This window comes from Protopterus annectens, chromosome 6.part0 (assembly GCF_019279795.1).
Source record: "Protopterus annectens isolate FY-2018-M chromosome 6.part0, PAN1.0, whole genome shotgun sequence".
Taxonomy (NCBI): domain Eukaryota; kingdom Metazoa; phylum Chordata; order Ceratodontiformes; family Protopteridae; genus Protopterus; species Protopterus annectens.
Window position 1 is genome coordinate 1,706,601,798 of NC_056737.1, and position 27,903 is coordinate 1,706,629,700.

The 27,903-nt window shown below is 45.4% G+C and overlaps 1 protein-coding gene across 2 annotated transcripts in view; it reads left to right on the forward strand.

The window, feature by feature from the left end:
• Nucleotides 1–27,903, forward strand: part of FAM117B (family with sequence similarity 117 member B) — a 1,541,712-nt gene that overhangs the window by 1,413,069 nt on the left and 100,740 nt on the right. For both annotated transcript variants that reach the window (XM_044075095.1, XM_044075096.1), the window contains exon 6: nt 25,716–25,941. In XM_044075095.1, coding sequence (XP_043931030.1) covers nt 25,716–25,941 — 226 coding nt within the window. The remainder of the gene's footprint in view (nt 1–25,715; nt 25,942–27,903) is intronic.

Genomic DNA, 27,903 nt, shown 5'->3' on the forward strand with positions numbered 1-27,903 from the left:
CATGGCAGCCACAATCCCCATGCTGCCCTTGGCCAAGTTGCACATGAGGAATATTCACTGGTATCTAATTACAGTTTGGATGCAACACTTCCATCCTCTGGATGTTGTTGTTCCACTTCTACCTTGTTTAAAAAAGGAGTTAGATTAGTGGAGCCTTCAGGATGTTCTTCGTGTTTCACTGTTGCAGTCATTACATTTTGGTAATCTGCTGGCAGGTTGCCCTCAGTCAGCCTGAATTCCAAAGTCTTGGGTCCTGCGTCGGTTGATGTCTTCTCTTCCATAACGTCAGGTCGTCAGGGGTATAAAACATGCAGCCGACACCATTTTCTTTAGTCTTTCTTGCCACGTGGTGCCTGAAGCAGAAGCATTTCGCAAGTGCCGGTCGGCCGACTACTGAAATATTTGAGTTTGAGTTTCAGAACCGAAGTCTTCAATAAAGCTAAGTACCCCGTTGGGGAAACTTTTTTTCTTGCTTTTTACCGATGTCAGAAAAAGTTAATAATTGTATTACTTGTGGGAAGCAAATACCTCATAAGGATTTCCATTTATACTGTATTCCTTGCCTAGGCCCTGATCATAACGTGCTTGGCTGTCAGTTTTGTGCTAGATTTAACCAACGCACTATTAAGAGTCGGTATATTTTTGCATCTAAGTATTTTGGAAACATTTAACTACCCAGAGATGTCATCTGATAGCAATCCGACTACCGGAGTACATAAAAAACACAAAGAAAAGGACAGAGAAAGGCAGTTGAGATCAAAAACCGACGACGAAGCTTCTCCTAAGGCAGTCACCGGTTTGCCGGTGCTCAGGCGCTTTCGTAGCCTCTGACACCAGCTACCTTCGAGTCAGTCGCAGGCCTCTACCGACACCCATGTGGAGTCCGGCATGCTGCAAGATACTCAAGGTATTGGACCGACGGATATATCTCCCTCAGATGGGTCCGAAGCCGCTGAGTAGGCACCGGCTTCTGAGGGTGTATTCAGACCTCAACATTTTTATATCAAACCTACGAAAGCTGCAAAACCAAAGGCAAAGACACCTTCTAAAACTAAAAAAACGAAGCCTGAGCCACGTGCACAGGCCTCTCTGCCTAAAAAACAGATGATCAAAATGGCTGAAGACCTTATTACCTTGATCAGGGGTACCCATCCCCCTCCAGAAAAGAGGCCTAGGCAAGACACTGACTATGAATCTTCAGATCACGTTTCTATTTCTTCTGATTCCTCTTCTGATCAGGAATTATCTTTACCTCCCTATGAGGATTCTGATGCTGAGGAGTCTATTCCATCTGCATCTCCTCCTGAGGATTATTCATTTGGAGAAACCTTGCATACTTTGAGGGAGCATTTTCACTGGGAGAGTCAAGACTTCTCAGAATCAAAAAAGAGGCTCAGGGATTTCCTTCTCCATCAGCACAAGCCTTTAGCCATTCCCCCTGTGTTAGACATTGTGGATGATGTTTTTTCAGAGTCAAGCCTGACCCCTGACTCTTTACCTCCGGCTCCCAGTAAGCCTGACAGGTATTACAGGGTCCCTGACTCTCATAAATTTTTATTTAGAAACCCTGCTGCTGACCCTGAAACTATTTCACAGGGCCCAAAGGGAGTTAAGGCCTCAACAGCAAAAAACCCTACCCCCTCTGACAGAGATTCAAGGGCGCTGGACAGATGGGGAAAAAATGTTTATACATCTGCAACCTTGGCAATCAGGCCTTAAACTGTCAATTTCATATGCTTAAGTACCAACAACATGTTATGGGATTGCTGAAACAGAAAATGATGTTGATTTCAGAATGTGCAGAAAATAAGGAATTGCAGGAATTATTGCATGCAGCTGAACAAGTTGGAAAGCATACTTTGCAATGTGGTTTTGATTTTTTAGAGGCCTCCTGCAGGGTCACAGTTACTGGATCTGTGATTAGGAGGCATGCCTGGTTAAAGGACCAAAATGTGCCTGATCATGTTAAAGCTAAATTGCTAGATGCACATTTACAGCATGATTCTCTGTTTGGTATTAAGGCAGAAGAGGTTTTAAAGAAAATGGAAGACAAAGCTAAGTCTGTGCAAACTGTTAAAGATTTCTTACAAGTGCAGCCACCTAGATTCAGTAGACACTGGCCTACAAAAAAAGTGGTCCTTTCCTGTGTCAGACAGAGCTCAAAGGGGCCAATCCAGACGCCCTAAGGGTTCCAGGTACCAGGCTCAAGGCTCATACAGGTCAAAGCAATGGGGCGCATCCACCTCCAAATCTGGAGGAGATAAAGCGCAAACCTTCAGAAAGCAATCCCAATGACTTACCTCTGCCTACATCAAGCACTTATCCTTTGGCAGCACCCATAGGGGGAAAATTAGCACTATTTGCTCAAAATTGGCAGTTAATAACCCAGGACAAGTGGGTACTGAACATCGTATCACAAGGATACAAATTCCGTTTCCACACTCTGCCAATGACAAATGGTTGGCTAGACCTGCCAAAAAAACAATGGGCAGAGGCTCAGAAACAGGTTACGTCCCTCATGGATATGGGGGCCATTCAGACAGTTACCAGAACAGGAAAAAGGACAAGGTTTTTACTCAAGACTGTTGTTGGTACCCAGAAAGGACAAGGCCTAGCGGCCAATACTGGATTTATCGATTTTGAACACATACCTGGACATTCCAAAATTCAAAATGCTCACTTTGCAACAGCTTCTGCCCTTGCTGGGCAAGAATGCTTGGCTGGTGACTTTAGACTTAAAAGAGGCATAACCTGCATGTCCCAATAAGGCAGTCGTGCAGAAGATACCTCAGATTCAAGGCTGGCTTAATGCATTACCAATTCTCTGCACTGCCCTTTGGCTTATCTACTGCACCCATGGTCTTTACAAAGTGCCTGGCACCAGTAATTGCATTTTGCAGACAAAGAAGTATTCAAATATATCCTTACTTGGACAACTGTCTCATTCAAGCAGAGAACAAGGACACTCTTCTACGACACCTGGGGTTTGTGAAAAGGCTTATAGCATGCCTAGGGTACACAATAAACGAAAAGAAATCACAACTGGTACCCTTTCAAAAGATAACATTCCTGGGTGCAAGCTTGCATACAACTGCCCAGATGGCTTACCTCACGCCAGACAAACAAAGGCAACCGACTACTTACTTCAAACCGATGGCAACAAAAACCCAGTCTTCTGCAAGACAAATTCTGCAGGCTCTGGGCTTCATGGCATCCTGCATCCTACTAATTCCATATGCAAGACTGCATATGAGGAAACTTCAATGGTACCTAAAAAGTTTATGGAGTCAACATTTACACAGTCTGGAAACAATGATTCCTCTCATCCCCTGCCTGCAACAGGAGTTTCTATGGTGGGCAAAGGCCTGTCACCAAAACATGAGACGGACTTCACTCTACCCCCTGCCAGCCAAACCTTAACAACAGACGCATCAGATTATGCCTGGGGGGGGGCCCACAGGGCAGGAAGATGCATTCAGGGCATATGGGCACCAAATCAAATGCATCTACATATCAACCAGAAAGAGATGCTAGCTGTTCAAAATGCCCTAACAGCCTTCAAGGACTTACTTCATTCAGGACAACTACTTATAAAGACGGACAACACCACAGTCATGTGTTATATAAACAAGCAAGGGGGCACACACTCATACCCCCTTTGCAGATTAGCCATGGCACTGTGAGACACAGCTTTAACTTACCAAATAAATCTTCAAGCTCAATTCCTGCTAGGAAAACAGAACACTCTGGCAGACGACTTAAGCAGAAACCTTATGGATCCTCACGAGTGGAAACAAGTCCACAAGTATTCAGCACGATAACAGAGAAATGGGGGAGCCCAGGCATAGATCTATTTGCCTCTCCTCAAAATTATCAATTGAAAAGATTCTGCACAAGGACTTATCACAGACAAGCATGGAAAGTGGGCGCCCTCTCCTTCAGTTGGAAAAACCTGTCAGTTTACGCCTTTCCTCCTCAGCCTCTTCTACCCAGGATCCTCCTAAGTCAGACTAGAGAAGCCAAAGATGATATCAATTGCCCCGGACTGGCCCCGCCAATACTGGTACCCAATCCTAAGGAACTTCTCTCAATACCCAGCTTGGACCTTGCCTCAAAGACCACAACTACTGTCCCAGCTAAACAGTCAGATCCTGCACAATCAACTACAGACTCTAAACCTGGCAGCATGGCTAATCATGTAATCATATGAACGACACCTCTCAGTAAAGCTGTGATGGATGTCATTTTGGAAGCCAGAAGGCCTAGTACTAGAAAATCTTATGCTGACAAATGGAAGAGATTCTGTGCTTGGAATCAAGCACAAGGAACTGATACAGCAGAACCACATATTCCTCAGATATTACAATACTTAACTGAGATGCTCGACAAAGGCCTATCTTTCTCATCAATCAAAATCCATGCCTCTGCAATTTCGGCTCATTACAATACAGAGCCACCAATCTTTTCTCATCCTTTACTAATGCAGTATCTTAGAGGAGCCAAAAACCTAAGGCCTCCTAGAAGATCACCATTACCTGCATGGAACCTCAATTATGTGCTGGAAAAACTCACCCTGCCTCCATTTGAACCAGCCGCTACCACTGATGTAAAGTTCTTATCATGGAAGACAGCTCTGCTACTAGCAGTTACTTCAGCAAGAAGAGTTTCAGAGCTACAGGCACTCATGGCTGTAGAACCTTTTATCCTATTTTACCCAGACAGGGTGTCTCTGAGGACAAATCCTACTTTTATGCCTAAGGTGGTTTCCAGTGTGGCTCTTAACCAAACAATTCATCTGCCAACTTTTTATCCAAATCCACAGAACAAAGGGGAGAGAATTCTGCATTCCTTGGACATGCACAGACAGCTAAGATTCTACTTGAGCAGGACAAAAGCTCTAAGAAAAACTGAGCAATTACTAGTGTCATATGCTGCAGGATCAGAAGGAAAGGCTATTTCAAAGCAGACAGTTTCAAAGTGGATAAGCCACTGCATCAGTTTCTGCTGCTTCTACCATAGTAAACATGTGCCCAAGGGCATTAAGTCTCATTCCACCAGAGCTGCAGCTACTTCGGCAGCCTTTCTCAGAGGAGTACCAACCAAAGACATTTTAGAGGCTGCTACTTGGAGTTCTGTTCACACCTTTACAAAGCATTACCATTTGCCTCTCTAAGTCCAGGGCAGGCTTTGCCACTGCAGTGCTGCAGGGCCTTATAGCCGCACCTAATGCTGTTTAGCTCCAGCCTCCCCAACCATAGCTTTGGGATTCTACCTAAATGTAATGACTGCAACAGTGAAACACGAAGAACATAGTACAGTCGTGTACACTTACCATAAATGTAGATGTTCGAGTGTATTCACTGCTGCAGTCCAGGGTACCCTCCGGCCATCCCCCTGTCAGTCTACAGTTTATCTTTCCTTCTCTATCTTCTACAACCTATGTGGTGTATTTGCTTGTAGATGAAGGTAAAGTTTAATTGATGTATGTAGATATATATATATATATATATATATATATATATATATATATATATAATATTGCTACCTTTTTGGGGGCACCTGACATCGGGGGCAAGAAAAACTAAAGAAAATGGCGTCGGCTGCATGTTTTATACCCCTGACGACCTGACGTCATGGAAGTGAAGACAGCAACCGACGCAGGACCCAAGACTTTGGAATTCAGGCCGACTGAGGGCACCCTGCCAGCAGATTACTCAAATGTAATGACTGCAACAGTGAATACACTCGAACATCTACATTTATGGTATGTGTACACAACTCTCCTTTTCAAGGAATCCAGGCCTACCCCTACAACCACCCTTTCTCACTCACGAGCTGTACATGGTTGCTTCAGACACAGGATGGGGTGCAACTCTGCAATCTTGGAAGGTCAGAGATGTATGGTCGACTACCCAGACAAAGGGCCACATCAACATAAAAGAGATGAGGACCCTGATTTTTGCCCTTCAAATATTCAAACCCATGCTTTCCCCAGCGGTACTAAGGTTGTTCACATACAGCACCACAGTCCTCTGGAACATCAACAAACGGGGGGGTCAAAGTCTTACCTCCTGTGCAGACTAGCCTTTCATGCCTGGGAGTTAGCCTTGCAAAGTTAAGTCTCCCTTCAGGATGTTTACCTTCCTTTAGCTCAGAATGTAGTGGCAGACGCATTAAGTAGGTCCATGACTCAATCTCATGAATGGATGTTACACAGGGGTGTGTTTCTGGACCTGGTCCATCAATGGGGTACAGTTCAGATGGATCTCTTTGCCTTCCCCTTGAACAGACAACTTCCCAAATTTTGTGCCAGGGTTCCTCAACCTTTGGCATGAAAGGTGGATGCTCTAGCTTTCTCTTGGAAGGGGATGTTTCTGTATACATTACCCCTTCTCACTTCTCCAAAAGGGCATACTGAAGATTCAGTGGGATCAACCAAAAATCTTGCCAGTGACTCCCTTTTGGCCAAGGCAGCATTGGATGTTATTCATGTATCCCTGCTGTGGTAGCCTTTGGCCGGCCTGAATACCACAGTCAGTGTTTATCTGAGTCAGCTGCTGTCACTTGCTTGCTGATGTCAGGTCGTCAGTGTTATAAAGGAGGGCAGCCGACGCCATTACATCAGTCTTTCTTGCTGTGGAGCCCGTAGCAGAAGCAGTTCATAAGTGTGCCAGTTGGTCGCCACCAGAGTTTCGTATTACAGCTGAAAATGTCTAAAGCTAAGTACCCCGTTGGGGATCCTTTTTTCTTGCTCTAACCGAGGTCTGAAAAAGTTAATAATTGTCTTGCCTGTAGAAAGCAAATACCACACCGAGACTTCCATTCATACTGCGTCACTTGTTTAGGCCCAGAACACGCCGTCCCCTGTTGCCGGTTCTGTGCCCTCTTTAACGAGAACCATTCATCATAGAGCTCTTTTTGTAGCCAGGTATTTTCATTTTCTGTCTTCACACTCCGAAATGGACTCTGTCAGCCAGCAATCCGTAGACATGCTGAAAAAACATAAGGATAACGATAGAGACAGACCACACAAATCTAAGCCTTCCGACGACTCCACCACTAAGCAGGAATTCAGTGAGGTGCCTTCGCAGCCCCTGATGCCTGATTCGATACCTTTGCATGCCTCTACTGAGACCCTTTCAGAGTCCGGTATGCTGCAGAAATCTTCGTCTTCCGAGCCTTTGGTTGTCTCTACCTTGGTTGGGTCCGGAGCCGTGCTGCAGGCACCGGCCTTCGAGGAGGTTTTTCGCACTACCGAATCCAGACAAAAACAGATGTCTTCTCCACCGACTACCGTTTCTCTCAGATCAATGGATACTCTTAGGCCTAGAGGCAAGGCCACTCCTAGGAAACTACCTCTAGCCACCATTTTACCCCTGCTCCACCACCCCAGGCTCAGGCTCAGATGCTTAAAATGGCAGAGGATCTTATCACCCTTATCAGGGGTAGTCAGGCCACACCTTCTAAAAGGAAAAGGGACCCTTCCCCTGAAATACTGACAGAACAGGATTCTGAGGAGTCTGATTATTCAGATTTTGAAGAGGAACAACCACCTCTTACTGCTTATGAGGATTCAGATGCAGAGGAATCCATTCCTTCTGCCTCCCACCAGAAGATCTTTCCTTTGGGGAAACCCTTCACACTCTCAGGGAAAACTTCCACTGGGAATTCCAGGACTTCCCTCAGTCTAAAAAAAGACTAAGAGAGTTTCTAGACCTGCCCCAGCACAGACCCTTGGCCATCCCCCCTGTCGTAGAGGTGGTTGATGATGTCTTCCAGGAATCCAGCGTAACTCCTGACACCCTCCCACCTGCTCCCGGAAAACCTGACGGGTATTACAGAGTACCGGATTCTCACAAATACCTGTACAGGAATCCTGCTGCAGACCAGGAGGTCATTAAACATAGACCAAAAGGAGGTAAGGCTAGTTCTGTAAAAGAATCCTACTCCTTCTGACAAGGATTGAAGAGGTCTGGACAGATGGGGTAAAAAGTATACACCTCTGCAACCTTAGCTATCAGAGCACTCAACTGTCAGTTCCATATGTTAAAATATCAATAACACACTTAGGAACTATTAAAACAAACTATTTCAACCTTTCCTGACTGTGCCAGTTCAAACGAGTTAGCAGATTTACTGCACTCTACTTGTCAAGTGGCTAAACACTCATTACACTGTGGATAATGACGTCCTAGAAGCCTCAAGCAGGGCAGCAGTGTCAGGATCTGTCATTAGGAGACATGCATGGTTGAAGGAACAACTTCTCCCTTATGTCAAATCTAAATTACTTGATGTACCCTTGGATAAGGAGCACTTGTTTGGAGTAAAAGCAGAAGAGGTGCTTAAAAAGATAGAAGACAAAGTAAAATATTTCCTTCAGATGCAACCTCCTAGGTTCAGCAGGAATTTTCCCTCAAAACACTGGTGCTTTCCTGCACCTAGCAGACAGGGGCGCAAGGTAAGCCCCGCAGGGACAGACCACCCAGACTCCTATCCCATGGACAGCAGAGAACCAAAGCAGAAGAGGTGCTTAAAAAGATAGAAGACAAAGTAAAATATTTCCTTCAGATGCAACCTCCTAGGTTCAGCAGGAATTTTCCCTCAAAACACTGGTGCTTTCCTGCACCTAGCAGACAGGGGTGCAAGGTAAGCCCCGCAGGGACAGACCACCCAGACTCCTATCCCATGGACAGCAGAGAACCAAAGAGTGGACCACTTCCACTCCAAAGGTAGGGAGTTCTAAGCCTTCCCTCTATGGCAGAAACTCTCAAGGACCCCTCCCCCCGCCCTCCTTTCACTCACCAAAAACTAGGAGGAAGGCTCTCCCTCTGCAAAGAGAATTGCTTTCTGTACTAAAGGACCAATGGGTCTTAAAGATCATTTCTCAGGGATACAAATTCTCCTTCAACGAACTCCCAATTCCAAGAGGGTACCCAAACTTACCTCCCAATTCCAAGAGGGTACCCAAACATACCTCCAAATCAGTGGGCAGAGGCATTGAAACAAGTCCAAACTCTCCTATCCCAAGGGGCAGTAGAACCTGTTCCCTCAGATTAAACAGGCAAAGGCTTTTATTCCAGACTATTCCTTGTTCCCAAAAAAGAGGGCACTTAGAGCCCCATCCTGGATCTATCCATTCTGAACACCTTCCTGTTGGTCCCCAAATTCAAAATGCTAACTTTACAGCAGCTGCTGCCTATGCTGGCAAAAAATGCCTGGTTAGTTACCCTAGATCTAAAAGATGCCTACCTCCACATCCCCATAAGGGAATCCTACAGGAAATTCCTTCGCTTCAGAGCAGGCTCATAACACTTTCATTTCTCTGTGCTACCCTTTGGCTTATCTACTGCTCCCAGGGAATTCACCAAATGCTTAGCCCCGGCCATAGCCTTTTGCAGACAGAAAAATGTACAAATTTACCCTTACCTGGACAACTGCCTCATTCAGGCAGATTGCAAAGAAAAGCACCTCAAAGACCTTCTCTTTGTCAAAACCCTTCTAACCTCCTTAGGGTACACCATCAACGAGAAGAAATCAAGGCAAACACCCTCCTGGAAGATCATTTTCTTGGGGCCACTGCTAGACATAGCATCCCAAATGGCCTTCCTGTCCCCAGAAAAACAGACCTTCCTGCCTCTCTGTTTTACCTAGCTGGCTTCCAGATGTTACCTCACTGCGAGGAAGTTCCTGCAAGCCTTGGGGTACATGGCATCTTGCATCCTTCTAATTCCTCTGGCCAGACTTCACATGAGAAAACTTCAGTGGTACCTAAAGAACCTTGGGTGTCAGCTCTCTGAACCTCTAGAGACCTCCCTACCTCTGATCCCCTGTATAAGGGCAGAGTTTCTCTGGTGGGCAGGGGCCTGTGCCCAGAACATGGGTCTTTCCTTCACCCTCCGTCTAACTGGGCAGACCATTACCACCGATGCCTCAGACATAGCTTGGGGTGCTCACCTAGAAGGCAGGTGCACCCAAGGTCTTTGGGATGCCCATCTCCTTCCCTTACACATCAACGAGAAGGAAATGATGGCAGTACAAAAGGCTCTAAAATCCTTCAAACCCAATCTCAAGCCAGAGGTTCTCCTTATCAAAACAGACAACACCACAGTAATGTGGTACATCAACAAACAGGGAGGGACCCAATCTTACCTTCTGTGCAGGCTAGCCATGAACCTTTGGCTGGCAGCCTCTTCCATGGGACTAAACCTGATAGCACAATACCTACCAGGGATCAGCAACACCCTGGCAGACCACTTAAGCAGAAACTTACTGGACCCCCACGAATGGCAGCTTCACATAAAAATCTTTTTACAAATCACTCAGGCGTGGGGGACTCCAGAGATGGATCTCTTTGCTTCGCATTCCAACCATCAACTGAAAAAATTCTGTACCAGGGAGTATCACCACCTAGTGTAGGAGGTGAATGCCTTGACCTTCCCCTGGAACACTCTCTTTGTGTACGCATTCCCTCCTCTGCCTCTTATACCCAAGGTTTGTTTGTTTATTTGGCTTTTGGCTTTTCCTGGCTAGGGGTCACCACAGAGGAACTCCGGTCCGCTAATGATTGGCAGTAGATTTTTACGTGCTGGCTTGCCGGGCCTAAGCACAACCTTCAATGATGGAACGCCCATTCACGCATGTCGCCACACAGAAGACACTCTAATTGAGAATTGAACGGGCAACGTCTAACTGTGAGGCGACAACGCTACCGCAGCACCAACTGATCAAAATAAGGGAGGAGAGACCAAAGGCCATCCTCATTGCTCCAGATTGGCCCAAACAACATTGGTACCCCTTACTGCACAGCCTGACCTCACAGCCTCCCAGGCAGCTTCCCCTGATCTCAGACCTCTTAACTTAGGGGAGGGGAGATGCTGCACCCAGACTTGCAGACTCTCAAACTGTCAGCATGGCTAATACTCTAAAAGCAAACAAGGGGCCCCTGTTAACCAAAAAGGTCCTAGACATTGTCACAGAGGCCAGAAGACCCAGTACCAGAAAATCTTATGCAGGAAAATGGAAAAGATTTTGCTCCTGGAGCCAGTCCAGAGGGGGCAATACCACACAACCTTCCATCCCTCTTATCCTGGACAACCTAGCGGAGCTACTTAATAGTGGCCTCTCCTTCTCTGTTAAAATCCATGCCTAAGCCATTTCAGCTCATTTTGGTAGAGAACAACCCCTGTTTTTCCATCGTTTGATTAAACAATTCCTTAGAGGGGCTTCTAATGTCGGACCTCCCAGAAGGCCACCCACTTAAGTCTGGGACCTGAATTATGTTTTGGAAAAACTAACTTTACCACCCCCTTCAACGGCCTGCTTCAGCAGAACTAAGATACCTCTCCTGGAAGACTGCTTTTCTCCTAGCCAGTACCTCAGCCAGAAGGGTTTCAGAACTTCAGGCACTGATGGCCGTTGAGTCCTTTATCATCTTCCATGCAGACAGGGTCTCCCTGAGGACTAAGCCCTCCTTTATGCCCAAGGTGGTATCTAATGCAACTCTCAACCAGACCATACATCTACCCACCTTCTTTCCTAACCCTCAAAACAAGGGGGAAAGAATTCTGCACTCGCTAGACGTACACAAACAGCTCAGATACTATCTGGACCATACTAAACCCTTCAGGAAAACGGACCAACTACTTGTCAGCTTTGCCCCAGGGGTAGAAGGGAGGCCCATTTCCAAACAAACCATTTCCAAATGGATATCACACTGTATTAATTTCTGCTACACTTTGCATGGGAAACCCCCTCATAAGTCTGTTTGAACGCATTCCACTAGGGCAGTCTCCACTTCCACAGCATTACTCAGAGGAGATCCCACCAGGGACATCCTGGAAGCTGCCTGGAAGCTGCCACCTGGACTTCTGTCCATACCTTTACCAAGCATTACCTCCTACCTTTATTTTCTAAGGCTAGGGCAGGGTTTGCCTCTGCAGTTCTGCAGGGCATGCTGACCCATTCCTAGGTCTCTTACTAATCCTACCACCCCTCTCCTCAGCTTTGGGAATCCTCCCACAGGTGATGACTGCAACAGTGAAACACGAAGAACATAGTACAGTTGTGTACACCTACCATAAATGTAGATGTTCGAGTGTATTCACTGTTGCAGTCCTGGTTTCCCACCCTCATTCCTCCTTTAGGCAGGCATATGTTTCTAACTGTGGCTTTTAGCCACCAGGACCACGTTACTATGTTTACTTGGACCTCTGACTGGTTAAAGCAAGAAAAACTGATGTAATGGCATCAGCTTCCTTCCTTTATAGCACTGACGACCTGACGTCAGCAAGCAAGCGACAGCAGCCGATGCAGAAAAACATTGACTCTGGTATTCGGGACGGCCGAGGGCTACCACAGCAGGGATAACCCACAGGTGATGACTCCAACAGTGAATACACTTGAGCATCTACATTTATGGTAAGTGTACACAACTGTACATGTTCTTCGTGTTTCACTGTTGCAGTCATCACCTGTGGATTATTATCCCTGCTGTGGTAGACCTTGGCAGGCCCGAATACCAGAGTCAATGTTTTTGTGTGCTGGCTGCTGTCGCCTGTAGTCTGACGTCAGGTCATCAGTACTATAAAGCAAGGCAACCGACGTCATTACATCAGTCTTTCTTGCTGTGGATCCCGTAGCAGAAGCAGTTCACACAGGTGCTGTTCGGTCGCTACCAGAAGTCGAATTTCAGCAGAAAACGCCTAAAGCTAAGTACCCCATTGGGGACCCTTTTTTTCTTGTTCTAACCGATATCTGAAAAAGTTAACAATTGTCTCCTCTGTGGAAAGCAGATCCAACACTGAGACTTTCATTCTTACTGCATCACTTGTTTAGGCCCAGACCACGACGTCCCTCGTTGCCAGTTCTGTGCCTTCTTTAATGCGAGAACCATCCGCCGTAGAGCTCTTTTTGTAGACAATTATTTTCGTATTCCTTCTTCGAATTCTGATATGGCATCTGTCAGCCAACAATCCACTGACATTCTGAAAAAACGTAAAGATAGAGACCGGCCACACAGCGCTAAGCCTTCCGACGACACTATTGCTAACCAACTCATCAGTTCTCCGGAATTCAGTGAAGCGCTTTCATAGCCCCTCATGCCCAACTCACTTTCTATGCAGGCCTCTGCTGAGTCCCTTTCGGAGTCGAGTATGCTGCAGAAATCCACTTCATCTTCCGAGCCTTTGGCTGTCTCTGCCTCAGTTGGGTCTGGAGTAGTGATGCAGGCACCAGATTCCGAGGAGGCCATTTGCACTACCGATTCTAGACAAAAAACGACATCTTCTCTTCTGACTACCGTTTCTCAGAGACCGACAGATTCTGTCAGACCTTGAAGCCAGACTACTCCTAGTAAATCTGCTTCTAGCCACCATCTTGCTACTACTTCCCCACCCCAAGCTCAAATGCTTAAAATGGCGGAGGATCTCATCTCCCTTATCTGAGGTACTCAGGCCCCCACTCCAAAATGGAAAAAGCTTCCTTCTCCAGAAATTGTCAGACCAAGAGTCTGAGGAATATGAATATTCTGCCTTTGAAGAGGAGCAACACCCCTTAAGTATTCGTGAAGATTCAGATACAGAGGAACCCATCCCCTCTGCCTCCCCTCCAGAGGACCTCTCCTTCAGGGAAACCCTTCACTCCTTCAGGGAACATTTTCAGTGGGAGTCTCAGGACTACTCACAGTCAAAGAAACGACTTAGTGAGTTTCTGGACCTGCCCCACCACAGACCCCTGCCTATCCCACCTATTCTAGAAGTGGTGGATGATGTTTTCCTTGAATCCAGTTTAGCCCCTGATGTCCTGCTTCCTGCTCCAGCTAAACCTGACAGGTAGTACAGAGTACCGGATTCTCACAAATACCTGTACAAGAACCCTGCTGCAGACCTTGAGGGCATTATACAGGGACCCAAAGGAGCTAAGACTAGTTCTGCCAAGAATCCTCTTCCTTCTGACAAAGACTCCAGATGGACAGATGGGGTAAAAAATATACACCTCTGCAACCTTAGCTATCAGAGCACTCAGTTGTCAGTTCCGTATGTGAAAATATCAACAACACACTTTGGAACAATTAAAACAGAAGATTGCTACCTCTCCTGACAGTGCCAACTCAAAAGAGCTGGCAGAGTTACTACACTCTGCATGTCAAGTGGCCAAGCATGCATTACAATGTGGATATGACACCCTAGAAGCCTCCAACAGGGCTGCAGTGACAGGATCTGTTATTAGAAGACATGCATGGCTGAAGGAACAACTTCTCCCTGATCATGTCAAGTCTAAACATATTGATGCACCCCTAGATAAGGAATGCCTGTGTGGAGAAAATGCAGAAATGGTGCTTAAAAAGATGGAAGACAAAGCAAAATCTATGCAAACAGTAAAAGATTTCTTTCAAGTTCAACCACCCAGATTCAACAGGAACTTCCCCTCTAAGCACTGGGCCTTCCCTGCACCCAGCAGACAGGGCCAAAGTAAGCCCCGCAGGGACAGGACATCCAGGCCACTATCCCAGGGCCAGCAATGAAGCAAACAATGGACCACTTCTGCCTGTAAGGCAGGGAGTTCTAAGTCAAGCTTCTATGGTAAGCACTCACAATGACTCTCCCTCCCACCTCTGCCCTCCTTTCACTCATCTAAAACTAGGAGGAAGGCTCACCCTCTTCAAGGACAATTGGGTTTCTATAACCAAGGACCAATGGGTATTAAAAATAATTTCTCAGGGATACAGATTCTTCTTCAGTGAACTCCCTATTCCAAGAGGTTACCCAGACCTCCCCCCAAACCAGTGGGCAAAGGCATTAAAACAGGTAAAAACAGTAATATCCCAGGGGGCAGTAGAACCTGTCCCTCCGGATCAAGCAGGAAAAAGTTTTTACTCCAGACTGTTCCTTGTTCCCAGAAAGGATGGCACTTGGCACCCCATCCTGGATCTATCCAAATTGAACACCTCCTTGGTGGTCCCCAGATTCAAAATGCTAACCTTACAGCAGCTCCTGCCTATGCTCACACAAAATGCCTGGCAGGTGACACTAGACCTAAAAGATGACTACTTCCACATCCCCATCAGGGAATCGTGCAGAAAATTCCTGCACTTCAGAGCAGGCAATCAGCACTTTCAGTTCTCTGCACTGCCCTTTGGCTTATCTACTGCTCCCAGAGTATTCAGCAAATGCTTGGCCCCGGCTATAGCATTCTTCAGACAGAGAAATATACAGATTTACCCTTTCCTGGACGACTGCCTCATTCAGGCGAACAGCAAAAAAGAATTGCTCCAGGATCTTCTCTTTGTCAAAAAACTCCTAACTTCCCTAGGGTTCACCATCAACGAGAAAAAAATCAAAGCAAAACTCCACCAGAAAAATAGTTTTCCTGGGAGCTGTGCTAGACAGAGAAAAACTAATGGCTTTCCTATCCCCAGAAAAGCGGAGCTTCCTGCTTCTCTACTTCATCCATCTGGCTTCCAGAAGTCACCTCACTGCGAGGAGATTCCTGCAAGCCCTGGGATACATGGCATCTTGCATCCTGAAAACAGTTGAAAGGGGGCAGTACCTCCCAATCTTCCATTCGTCTCATCCTGGACTACTAAGCAGAGTTGCTCAATAGTGGCCTCTCCTTCTCCTCTATTAAAATCCATGCCTTGGCCAAATCTGCCCATTATGATTCAGACCCACCCCTCTTCTCTCATCCTTTGATTAAACAATTCCTCAGAGGGGCTTCTAATATTAGGTCTCCCAGAAGACCTCCTACTCCACCCTGGAACCTGAATTATGTGTTAGAGAAACTAACCTTACCTCCTTTCGAACCTGTCGCTTCAACAGAATTGAAATACCTCTCCTGGAAGACTGCCTTCCTACTGGCTATCACCTCAGCCAGAAGGGTCTCAGAACATCAACCTGTCATGGCTGACGAGCCATTAATTATTTTCCATGCAGACAGAGAGTCTACCTGAGGACTAATCCCTCCTTTATGCCCAAGGTGTTATCTTACGTGACCCTTAACCAGGCCATAAATCTTCTCACCTTCTTTCCCAACCCTCAAAACAAGGGGGAAAGAATTCTACACTCACTAGACGTGCACAGACAATTCAGATACTATCTGGACCACACTAAGCCATTCAGAAAAACTGACCAGCTTCTTGTAAGCTTTGCCCTAGGGGCAGAGAGGAAGCCCATCTCCAAACAAACCATTTCCAAATGGATTTCACATTGTATCCATTTTTGTTACAGACTACATGGGAAGCCCATCCCTAAGTCGATCCGTACGCACTCCACTAGGGCAACCTCCACTTCCACTGCCTTTCTCAGGGGAGTAACTTCCAGGGACATCTTGGAAGCGGCCACCTGGACCTACGTCCATACCTTTACAAAGCATTACCACCTACCACTCTTCCCTATGTCTAGGGCAGGGTTTGCCTCTGCAATTCTGCAGGGCCTCCTGACCAATACCTAGGACTGTACCTATCATTCCACCCTTTACTTCAGCTTTAGAAATCCTCCCACAAGTGATGACTGCAACAATGAAACACGAAGAACATGGTACAGATGTTCTTCATGTTTCACTGTTGCAGTCATTACATTTGGGTAATCTGCTGACAGGTTGCACTCAGTCGGCCTGAATAACAAAGTCTTGGGTCCTGCGTCGGTTGCTGTCTCCTCTTCCATGACGTCAGGTCGTCAGGGATATAAAACATGCAGCCGACTCCATTTTAATCAGTCTTTCTTGCCGCACAGTGCCCGAAGCAGAAGCAGTTCGCAAGTACCGGTCATCCGACTCCTGAAATTTTCGTTTTCGAGTTTCAGAACAAAAGTCTTCAAACTAAAGCTAAATACCCCGTTGGGGAAACTTTTTCTTGCTGCTTACCGATGTCAATAAAAGTTAATAATTGCAGTACTTGTGGGAAGCAAATACCTCATAAGGATTTTCATTTGTACTGTATTCCTTGCCTAGGCCCTGATCAGAATGTGCCTGGTTGTCGGTTTTGCGCTAAATTTAACCAACGTACTATTAAGCATCTGTATATTTTTGCTTCTAAATATTTTGGTTCAAGATTTAACTACCCTGAAATGTCATCAGTTAGCAATCCGACTACCGGAGTTCACAAAAAACGCAAGGAAAAAGACAGAGACAGACTGTTAAGGTCCAAAACCGACGAAGCTTCTCCTAAGCCAGTCACCGGTACTCAGTGAGGCGCTTTTGCTGCCCCTGATACCCACTACTTTTGAGTCGCAGGCCTCTACCGAGACCCATTCGGAGTCCAGTATGCCGCGAGATTCTGCAAGTATTGAACCCATGGATGTCTCACCCTTGGATGGGTCCGGAGCCACTGAGCAGGCACTGGCTTCTGAGGGTGTTTTCAGGCCTCAACATTTTTATATTAAACCAACGCCGTCATCAAAAACAAGGTCAAACCAACTTCTATGTCTAAAAAACTGACGCATGAGCCACGTGCTCAGGCCTCTATGCCTAAAAAACAAATGATCAAAATGGCTGAGGATTTAATTATCTTGATCAGGGGTTCCCAACCCCCCCCCCCCCTTGCTAAGAGGCCTAGGCAAGGCACTGATTTTGAATCTTCAGATCAGGTTTCCATTTCTTCTGATCAGGAATTTTCTATTCCACCTTATGAGGACTCTGATGAGAGGAATCCATCCCATCTGCATCTCCTCTCCTCCTGAGGATTACTCTTTTGGAGAGACTTTGCATACTTTAAGGGAACAGTTTCACTGGGAGAGTCAGGACTTCTCAGAATCAAAAAAAAGAGGCTTAGGGATTTTCTTCTTCTTCCTCAGCATAGGCCTTTGGCAATACCTCCTGTATTAGATATTGTTGATGATATGTTCTCGGAATCGAGCATGGCTCCTGATTCTCTGGCTCCTAGTAAGCCAGACAGATATTACAGGGTTCCTGACTCCCACAAATTTCTTTTCAAAAATCCTGCTGCTGATCCTGAGACTATTTCTCAGGCTCCCAAGGGTGTTAAGGCCTCTACAGCCAAAAATCCTACCCCTTCTGATAGAGATTCCAGGGCACTGGATAGATGGGGTAAGAAGGTTTATACATCTACAACCTTGGCAATCAGGGCTTTAAACTGCCAGTTTCATATGCTTAAATATCAACAGCATGTTATGGGCTTACTGAAACAGAAAATTATGTTGGTTTCTGATTGTGTGGAAAATGGAGTTACAGGATTTATTGCATTCAGCAGAACAGGTTGGAAAGCATACTTTGCAATGTGGTTTTGATTCCTTGGAGGCCTCTTGCAGGGCCACCGTAACTGGATCTGTGATAAGAAGGCATGCCTGGCTCAAAGAGCAAAATCTGCCTGATCATGTTAAAGCTAAATTGTTGGATACCCCTTTACAGCATGATAGTCTCTTTGGTAATAAGGCAGAAGAGGTTTTAAAGAAAATGGAAGACAAAGCTAAATCTATGCAAACTGTAAAAGATTTCTTGCAAGTGCAGCCACCCAGGTTCAGTAGGCACTGGCCTACTAAGAATTGGTCCTTTCCTGTGTCCAACAGAGCCACTCAGGGCAAGCCCAGGCACTCCAAAGGCTCCAGATATCAATCACAAGGATCTTACAGGTCAAAGCAATGGGGTGCCTCCACCTCCAAATCTGGAGGTAACAAAGCACAACCCTACAGTAAGCAGTCTTAGTGACTTTCCTCTACCATCTCCAAGCACTTATCTTTTCGCTGCCCCCTTGGGGGGAAAACTATCACTTCATGCTCAAAATAGGTATTTAATTACCCAGGACAAGTGGGTATTAAACATAGTATCCCAGGGGTACAGATTTAATTTCCACACTTTGCCAATTCCAAACGGATAGCCAGATCTGACACCAAACCAGTGGGCAGAGGCCCAGAAACCAGTCATGTCCCTCATGGATATGGGGGCTATTCAACCAGTACCAGAAAAGGAAAAAGGCCAAGGATTTAATTCAAGACTTTTCCTGGTACCCAGAAAAAACAAATCATGCCGTCCAATTCTGGACTTACAATTCTTAACACGTTCCTGGACATTCCAAAATTCAAAATGCTGACTTTACAACAGCTACTGCCTATGCTAGGCAAGAATGCCTGGTTGTTCACTCTAGACTTAAAAGAGGCATACCTGCATATCCCAATAAGGGAATCTTGCAGAAGATACCTCTGCTTCAAAGCAGGCTTTTTGCATTACCAATTCTCTGCACCATGCCCTTTGGCTTATCTACTGCACCCAGGGTCTTTTGCAAAGTGCCTGGCACCAGTAATTGCATTCTGCGACAAAGAAACATTCAAATTTATCCTTATCTGGACGATTGTCTTATTCGAGCAGAGGACAAGGACACTCTTCTTCAACATCTGGCGTTTGTAAAAAGGCATCTAGCATGCCTAGGGTACACCGTAAACGAAAAGAAATCACAACTGGTACCCTCTCAAATAACTACATTCCTGGGTGCAAGCTTAAATACAACTGCCCAGATGGCTTACCTCATGCCAGACAAACAAATGCAATTGACAACATACTTCAAACAAATGGCAACAAAAACCCAGCTATCTGCAAGACAAATTCTGCAGGCTTTGAGGTTCATGGCATCCTGCATTCTTCCAATTCCATATGCGAGACTGCATATGAGGAAACTTCAGTGGTACCTAAAAAGCTTATGGAGTCAACATTGTTACAGCCTGGAAACAATGATTCCTCTCATCCCCTGCCTGCAACAGGAGTTTCTTTGGTGGGCAGGGACATGTCACCAAAACAAGGGACTGTCATTTATTCTACCCTCTGCCACCCAAACCCTAACTACAGATGCATCAGACTATGCTTGGGGGGCTCACCTGGCAGGGAGCTGCATTCAGGGCAAATGTAGCCCAAACCAAATGCATCTACATATCAACCAGAAAGAAATGCTAGCTGTTCAGAATGCTCTGACAGCCTTCAAGGACTTACTTCATCCAGGACAACTACTGATAAAGACAGGCAACACCACAGTTATGTGGTACATAAACAAGCAGGGGGGTACCCACTCCTACCCCCTTTGCAGACTAGCCATGACCTTGTGGAACACAGACTTGACTTACCAAATACATCTTCAAGCTCAATTCCTGGCAGGAAAGCAAAATACTCTGGCAGACGACCTAAGCAGAAATCTTATGGACCCGCACAAATGGAAACTGGATCCACAAGTCTTCAGCATGTTAACACAAAAATGAGGAAGCCCGGATATAGATCTATTTGCCTCTCCCCAAAACTATCAGTTGGACAAATTCTGCACAAGCACTCATCACAAAAAAGCATGGAAAGTGGATGCTCTATCCTTCAGCTGGAAAAACCTATCAGTCTATGCCTTTCCCCCTCTGCCTCTACTCTCCAAGGTCTTACTAAAAGTCAGACAGGAAAAACCAAAAATGATCCTAATTGCTCCAGACTGGCCTCGCCAACACTGGTACCCACTTCTAAGGAATATGTCACACCTTCTTCTGTGGTACTTGCCTCAAACACCTCACCTATTGTCTCAGCAGAACTATCAAATTCTGCACACACAGCTCCAAACTCTGAATCTTGACGCATGGCTAATCAACTAATTTTACCAACCACATCTCTCAGTAAGCCTGTGATGGATGTCATTTTGGAAGCCAGAAGGCCTAGTACTAGAAAATCTTATGCTGATAAATGGAAGAGATTGTGTGCTTGGAACCAATCACAAGGAATCGACACAGCAAAGCCCAATATTCCTCAGATTTTACAATACTTAACTGAGATGCTTGACAAGGGCCTATCTTTTTCTTCAATAAAAATCCATGCATCTACCATCTCGGCTCATTACAACACCGAGCCCCCCCTCTTTTCTCATCCCCTGCTAAAACAGTACCTCAGAGGGGCCAAAAATGTAAGGCCACCCAGGAGAGCGCCAACTCCTGCATGGGACCTTAATTTTGTGCTGGAAAAACTCACCCTACCTCCTTTTGAACCAGCAGCTACTGCGGATATAAAATTTCTTTCTTGGAAGACAATTTTTCTTTTTGACAGTCACTTCAGCTAGAAGGGTTTCAGAACTACAGGCTCTCATGGCAGTGGAGCCTTTTATTATTTTTTACCCGGACAGGGTGGCCCTCAGGACCAATCCTTTTTTTTATGCCTAAGGTGATATCCAGTGTGGCTCTCAACCAGACCATTCACCTGCCAACTTTCTTCCCAAAACCGCAGAACAAGGGGGAGTGGATTCTGCATTCATTGGATGTACACAGACAACTAAGATTCTACTTAAACAGGACAAAATCTCTAAGAAAGTCTGAGCAACTACTGGTGGCATTTGCTGCAGGATCAGAGGGGAAGGCTATATCAAAGCAGACTATTTCTAAATGGATAAGTCATTGCATTTGTTTCTGCTACTTGCACCATGGTAAACCTGTGCCCAAGGAGATCAGATCCCATTCCACCAGGGCTGCTTCTATTTCAGCAGCTTTTTTCAGAGGGGTCCCTACCCGAGACATTCTAGAAGCTGCTACTTGGAGCTCAGTTCATACATTCACAAAGCATTATCATTTGCCTCTCTTTTCTAAATCCAGGGCAGACTTTGCCACTGCAGTCCTGCATGGCCTTATAGCTACTCCTAATGCTGTTTAGTTCCATCCTTCCATCCATAGCTTTGGGATTCATCCCAAATGTAATGACTGCAACAGTGAAACACGAAGAACATAGTGTAGTTGTGTACACGTGCCATAAATGTAGATGTTCAAGTGTATTTACTGTTGCAGTCCGGATTACCCACCCGCCAGCCCCCTTTCTATACCTTTTCTTTCCTTCACTATACTCAAAATCCTTTGTGGTGCATTTGCTTTTAGTTGAAGGTAAATTTTATGTTTCTAAAGTGCATTTATATATTTACAGTTTTATATATATATATTTTTGCTCCCCATTTGGGGGGCACCTGACATCTGGGGCAAGGAAAACTGATTAAAATGGTGTCGGCTGCATGTTTTATACCCCTGAAGACCTGACGTCATGGAAGAGGAGACAGCAACCGATGCAGGACTCAAGACTTTGTTATTCAGGCCGACTGAGGGCAACCTGCCAGCAGATTACCCAAATGTAATGACTGCAACAGTGAATACACTCGAACATCTACATTTATGGTAAGTGTACACAACTGTACTTTGTGTACACTTACCATAAATGTAAATGTTCGAGTGTATTCACTGTTGGTGTCTTGGTTTCCCTCTTTCCATCCCCCGTTTAACATCTCCCCCTTGGGGGACACATATTTCCCAAGGTGGCTCTTAGCCACCAGGACCACTTGTCTCTTTTCCCTTTTGCTTCTGACGGGTTAGGGCAAGAAAAACTGATGTAATAATGTCAGCTGCCTTGCTTTAGAGTACTGACAACCTGACGTCAGACTACAGGCGAAAGCAGCCGGCGCACAAAAACATTTACTCTGGTATTCGGGCTGGCCAAGGGCTACCACAGCAGGGATAACCCACAGGTGATGACTGCAGCAGTGAATACACTCGAACATCTACATTTATGGTAAGTGTACACAACTGTACGTTTCCCCCTCCTCCTGCATTTAGCCAGGGACAATCACCACAAGTTACCCCACAGGATGGACCTACTCACACAGGACAAAGGGAACTCTAGTACATCCACATCTGTCAACACTAAACCTGACCCTGTGGATGATAGGGTTTTAATTCCCTTCAGATACCTTTTCTCAGAGGATGTGCTTCAAGTTCTGCAGGAGGCCAGAAAACCCACTACTAGGAAATCCTATGCTTCCAGATGGAAGAGGTTTTCCATGTGGTGTCTCAAAAAGGATTTGCAACCATTGTTAGTGGATGTCCCAATGGTTTTGTCCTATCTGTGTGAAATGATGGAGTGCCCTCTCTTATTCTTCTGCCAAAGCCCACCTCTTAGCTATCTCGGCTTGTCTGCCTATGTCATCTCCTCTAGCTTCTAGGTTGGAAGTTGAACGTTCCTAAAAGGCATCCTTCACATCAAACCACCAAGGAAGTCAGTTTCTCCTCCTTGGGATCTGAGTTTTGTTTTGGAGAAACTTAATCTGGCTCCATTTGAGCCAGCAAGTTCCTCTTCTCTGCAACATTGCACATGGAAAACTGTTCTGATAGTGGCCATTACTTCTACCAGAAGGGTGTCTGAGTTGCAGGCCCTGATGTCTAGTCCCACCCCTTCACAGTCTTCCACAGGGACGGGGTATCTCTGCATACTAATCCCTCCTTTTACACTCAAGGTGGTAAATTAATTATCCCTCAATCTGTGAACCTTCCCACCTTTTTCCTTCCCCACAATCCTCCACTGAAAGGATTCTGCACACTTTGGACATTCACAGGCAACTCAGATACTACCTGGACAAAATAAAACCTATCTGTAAATCTGAACGCCTGTTTGTTTCTCATCACCCAAGAGCCCTGGGTCAACCAATTTCCAAGCAAACTGTCTCCTCTTGGATTTTTAAAGTTAAAGTCTTGGACACTTGTTCTATCTTTGAGGCAGCTACCTGGTCCTCTGTTCATACATTCACTGAACATTACCAACTAGATGTCATCTCCAGGTCCAGGGCTGGATTTGCCAGAGCTGTTCTGCATGGCTTTGTAGAAAATGCTTCTGGTCCTTCACCCAGTCCTTCCTTTGCATGAGCTTTGGCATTCTCTTTCTTGTGATGACTACTGCAGCATATGAATAGAAGGAACAGAAAAGATGTGTGACATCTTGCCATACACATAGATGTCCTTTTCTATATGCTGCAGTATTACTTAACCCCCTGCCCTCCCCCCTGATGCTTGTCTGTTTCCCTGGTGGTATGTTTTCTTAACCTAAACCCAGGCTGGTGCTTGGCGGGATTCAGTTCTGAGGTTGGTGCGTGTTGATGTCCGCTTTATACCCGATGTCTCTATGGCCAACGTATGTAGAATGATGTGTGGCATTGCTACCTTACAGTAGCATCAAGGCTTTTGTATACGGGCCGGATGTACAAGTCAGCCAGAGGCAAATTCCCTCATGTGATGAATACTGCAGCATATAGAATAGAAGGACATCTATGGTTATGGTAAGATTTTACAGAACTGTTCTTTCCCATGAGATTTCCTAGGCAGTCTTTTGTCCTCCATTCCCAGAGGGGAGGGCAGACCACAGGTGCATCTCCAAATGCTTGAGAAATTCTCTTTGGAGTGCTGCTTTTTTGTCCACCTTGAAGAACCCGTGTTTGTCAGGAGAACTAGAGAATTGGTATTCATGCTTGACAGGCTTGCTGGTGTGTATTCAGGGTTTCAAGATTGTTGGAGCGTATATTTGCACTAAATTGCCTTAGAATTGTGGTCCCCAAATAAAGGGCAAAGACCTGTACTGCAAACTGCCTAGGAAAGGAGCACAATGTGAAAGACTGTCGTAAGTGCCAGCAACTTAAGTTTAGTAACCTGTAAGTGTCGAGAGAGAGCAATTGCCAGTGTACCTTACTATCAACTGCTGCCATCCTCTTGAAAGTGCAAGAACTAGAATTGGTAGGGTGCCTTGCTCTAACACTGCCAAAAAGACAGTCCTTGTTCATACCCTCCTGAGCCTAAATCCATTGCCCTTTGGTCTACATGCTGTCAGTTGATGAGGGCTGTTGCTCATACTAGTCCCTCTTCTTCAGCGGACATTGAAAGACTTGGGGGGGAGGGGGAGGTACACCGTGACTACCTGTTTGAGAGTGTGTCCAATGTCTGAGACAGTGCCCTTCTCTCATTCAATCAGCTGGACCACATCTGTGACTGGTCTGATCCTTGAGTACCTGGCCATAGCTTAGGGGTTGCTTTTAGGACTGAGGACTGTACTCCTTAAGTTCCACTGCCACCCCCCACCCAAAAAAAAAAAAAAAAGAACACAAGGCCTGACAACACAGGTTGAAGAGTGTCCACAGCATTTCCCCCATGTTAGCACCTTGACTTCAAGCTGTCAGGTCCCTGGCAGTGCAGAAAAACCCTCCTGATCCTACTCAAGGAAGACCCCCCCCACCACACACACACACACACACCACCACACACACACACACACACACTTTGGGGTGGCAACAGGTTCCACTTCAGAGTTGAAGTGCTGATGCTACCAGGAAAACTTCTACCCAGCATGCATACATTGCCAAGTGGATGTAGGTCTGCATTTACCTGGAGTGGTGTCCTTTACCATCCCAATTAGATAGATTTCAGGTAATTCTGACCCTTCAAGCACTTGTATGATTTGAGCCTGTGTTACTCTACTATTGGGGTGCTTGTGTTAGGTATTTTATCTGATCGTGATATTGTGAGTAGGGGGGGGGGTCAGAATTGTGACACAGCAGTGGCTGGCTGGTTGTGCAGTTCTGAACAATTTTGGGTCCCCCCTCCCATATTTGCAGCACCTGTTCTTCCTTTGGGATCTGAAGTACATGATGAGCAAGCTTTCCTGATGGGTTAGGGGCTATGCACACCCTCTTAAATGCTGTGACATTACCACTTTAATCAGGATAGCGAACAAGCACCTCCAGTCACAGAAGCTTCAGATGGGAAAAAAATTAATGAAAAGAAAGAATGAACTTAATTGTAGACCTACATGGTAGTTGTGGTTCTCCTTGTAGATTAACTGATAAAATAAGAATGTATTTATTCCTTTATTGTTGCATTTATTATTGCATATAACTGAATATAGAGCTTGTAATCATAATGCATTGATCTTTTTTTTTTTTTTTTGCATTTCATTTAAAGCCACAGGAGGTTCCTGATGGACGCCGAGCACCTCCTCCTTTGCCACAGAGAAGCAGTAGTACGCGTAGTATAGACACACAGACCCCATCCGGAGTGGACAGAGGCAGCAACAGCAGCAGTCGTTCGCAATCTGTGTCCCCAGCCTCATTCATCACAGTTTCTAATGATGGCAGTGAGGAAAGCCCATGCTCAGCAGATGACATCCTGACAGATGCACGAGACAAAGGTATGGGAGACTAGAAGGAAAGGGCTTGGAAAAGAGTTTTCTTAATGATTCTTTTTTTCACACAGTTTTACAGCTATGTGGACCAAAATGTTTAACTTTCACCTTTGACTTAAGACATCATGTTCTATCTGTCAACACTAAAATACTTCACAGAGGTAAGAAGAATGTAACGTTTGTACAATTTCTACAGAAGGAAAGAAGTCAGTGCTGGATTAAATACGCTGATAATGTTCTTGTTCACTAATGTAGGAAGCGTAGTGTTTGCTGCAGTTATTCTGTCTGAGCTTAATGTTTCATTTACCTGTTTACATGCCCACTTTATGATACTACGCTGTGTTTTTAGGAATCCTAATAATTCTGTTAAACATGAAAGTAATGTGTGCAAAAAACTTAACATCAGAAACTAAGCAAACCCAGATACACATTTTAGCTGCTTAAACTAGCCATATCTTTTGTAGCTTTTTGGCTTCATAACAGTTTTCAAAAATTTGAGCCCACATTAGTGGAGGTATACTATCTGCTTTTGCACTTTTCTACCTCTGCAGTCCACCATTTCTTCACACAGGAAAGTGAAACACTTTATGGGGGAGGGTGTCCTTTACCTAAGACCATCTAGGCATATATGAGGATTTTGAAGTATGGCGCTTGGGAAAAAAAAACAGCTTTGTGTCTGTTTTAGCCTGTTTGTAACAGCAAAACTCAGATTTATCGCTTTGAAAGACCATTTTCTTGGTTGCACTATATTGCTTGAATACTACAGGCATTTGTTTATAAGGAGCTTTACACTTTTTTATATTATGACAAAGTAGCACCGAGTCCCTCTTATATGCCATCATTGTTTCCTGAAACATAACTTCATCTTTTTGGCTAGCAGTCTTCTTTTCCGGTCAAGGTAATGGAGAAGGAAAGACTTTTCTATTGTTTGGGCAATTACAGATTTGTCAGATATTACACTAAAGGAACATTGACTGGCATAGCTTCTTTTGTATCTTTTATGAATGGAAAACAAGATGATCTGTTAAAAAGAAGATCCTTTCCATATAGCTTTCAAATGGTATAGTGTTCTGCTATAGGTTCATAGGTTCATACTAGGCTATCTGCCCTAGGGCATTTATAAGCCTAGCCAGAGTGTGTTTGGCTTTCGCCACCCATTTTAAATTAATTTTGCTATGCCCTTTTTCGAGGTTAGTATACTGTGCCTCTGTCTAACAGTGACACAGAAGTGATACCCGGGGTAAATCTACGATCTCCCATCCACTCATCAAGATTCCTCTTGAAGAGAGTCAATGAGGGACTCTGCCTAACCTGGACTGGGATTTTATTCCAGAGTGAAGGGAGCCTCTGGGTTATGAATCTGTCCCTCCAGCATGTCCTATTTATTTCAGTGCTGAGGTTCAAGTCTCGAGCACGTGGCTCGATGGGATTTGGATTTTCTGAGGTGCAGCATGTCTATTAATTCGGGTTGGACATGGCTTTATACGTCAGGCACAGATCGCCTCTGAGCAGGCGGTATGCCACTGAGTAGAGCTGGAGTTTCTTTAACTGGGCAGCACATGGCATCTGTTTGAGCCCTTTGATCCTCTTGGTGAGGTACTTTTGGGGTCTTTCCAGTTGCTGCAGGTGTCTGGTAAGGTACATCCCAAAAGGGGCATTGTACTCAATTATGGGCCTGATGAGGGATGAGTAAAGAGGCACGATGACCTCTCCTGATCTAGATGTGAATCCCTTCATGATTAGGTGGGCTATATAAAATGTTTTTCTAACCACTTTGGCCACGTGGTTGTCAAATGAGAGATTGCTATCAACTTGGGTCCCCAGGTCCCTAATTACTTCTTCCATACTTAATGGATTACCACCTATGTGGTAATTTGTGGGCACTTTGTTTTTGCCAAAGGGGATGACTATACACTTTTTGGCGTTTAGCTTGAGGCCATGGCTCTGGCACCAGTTGTCTGTTTCTAT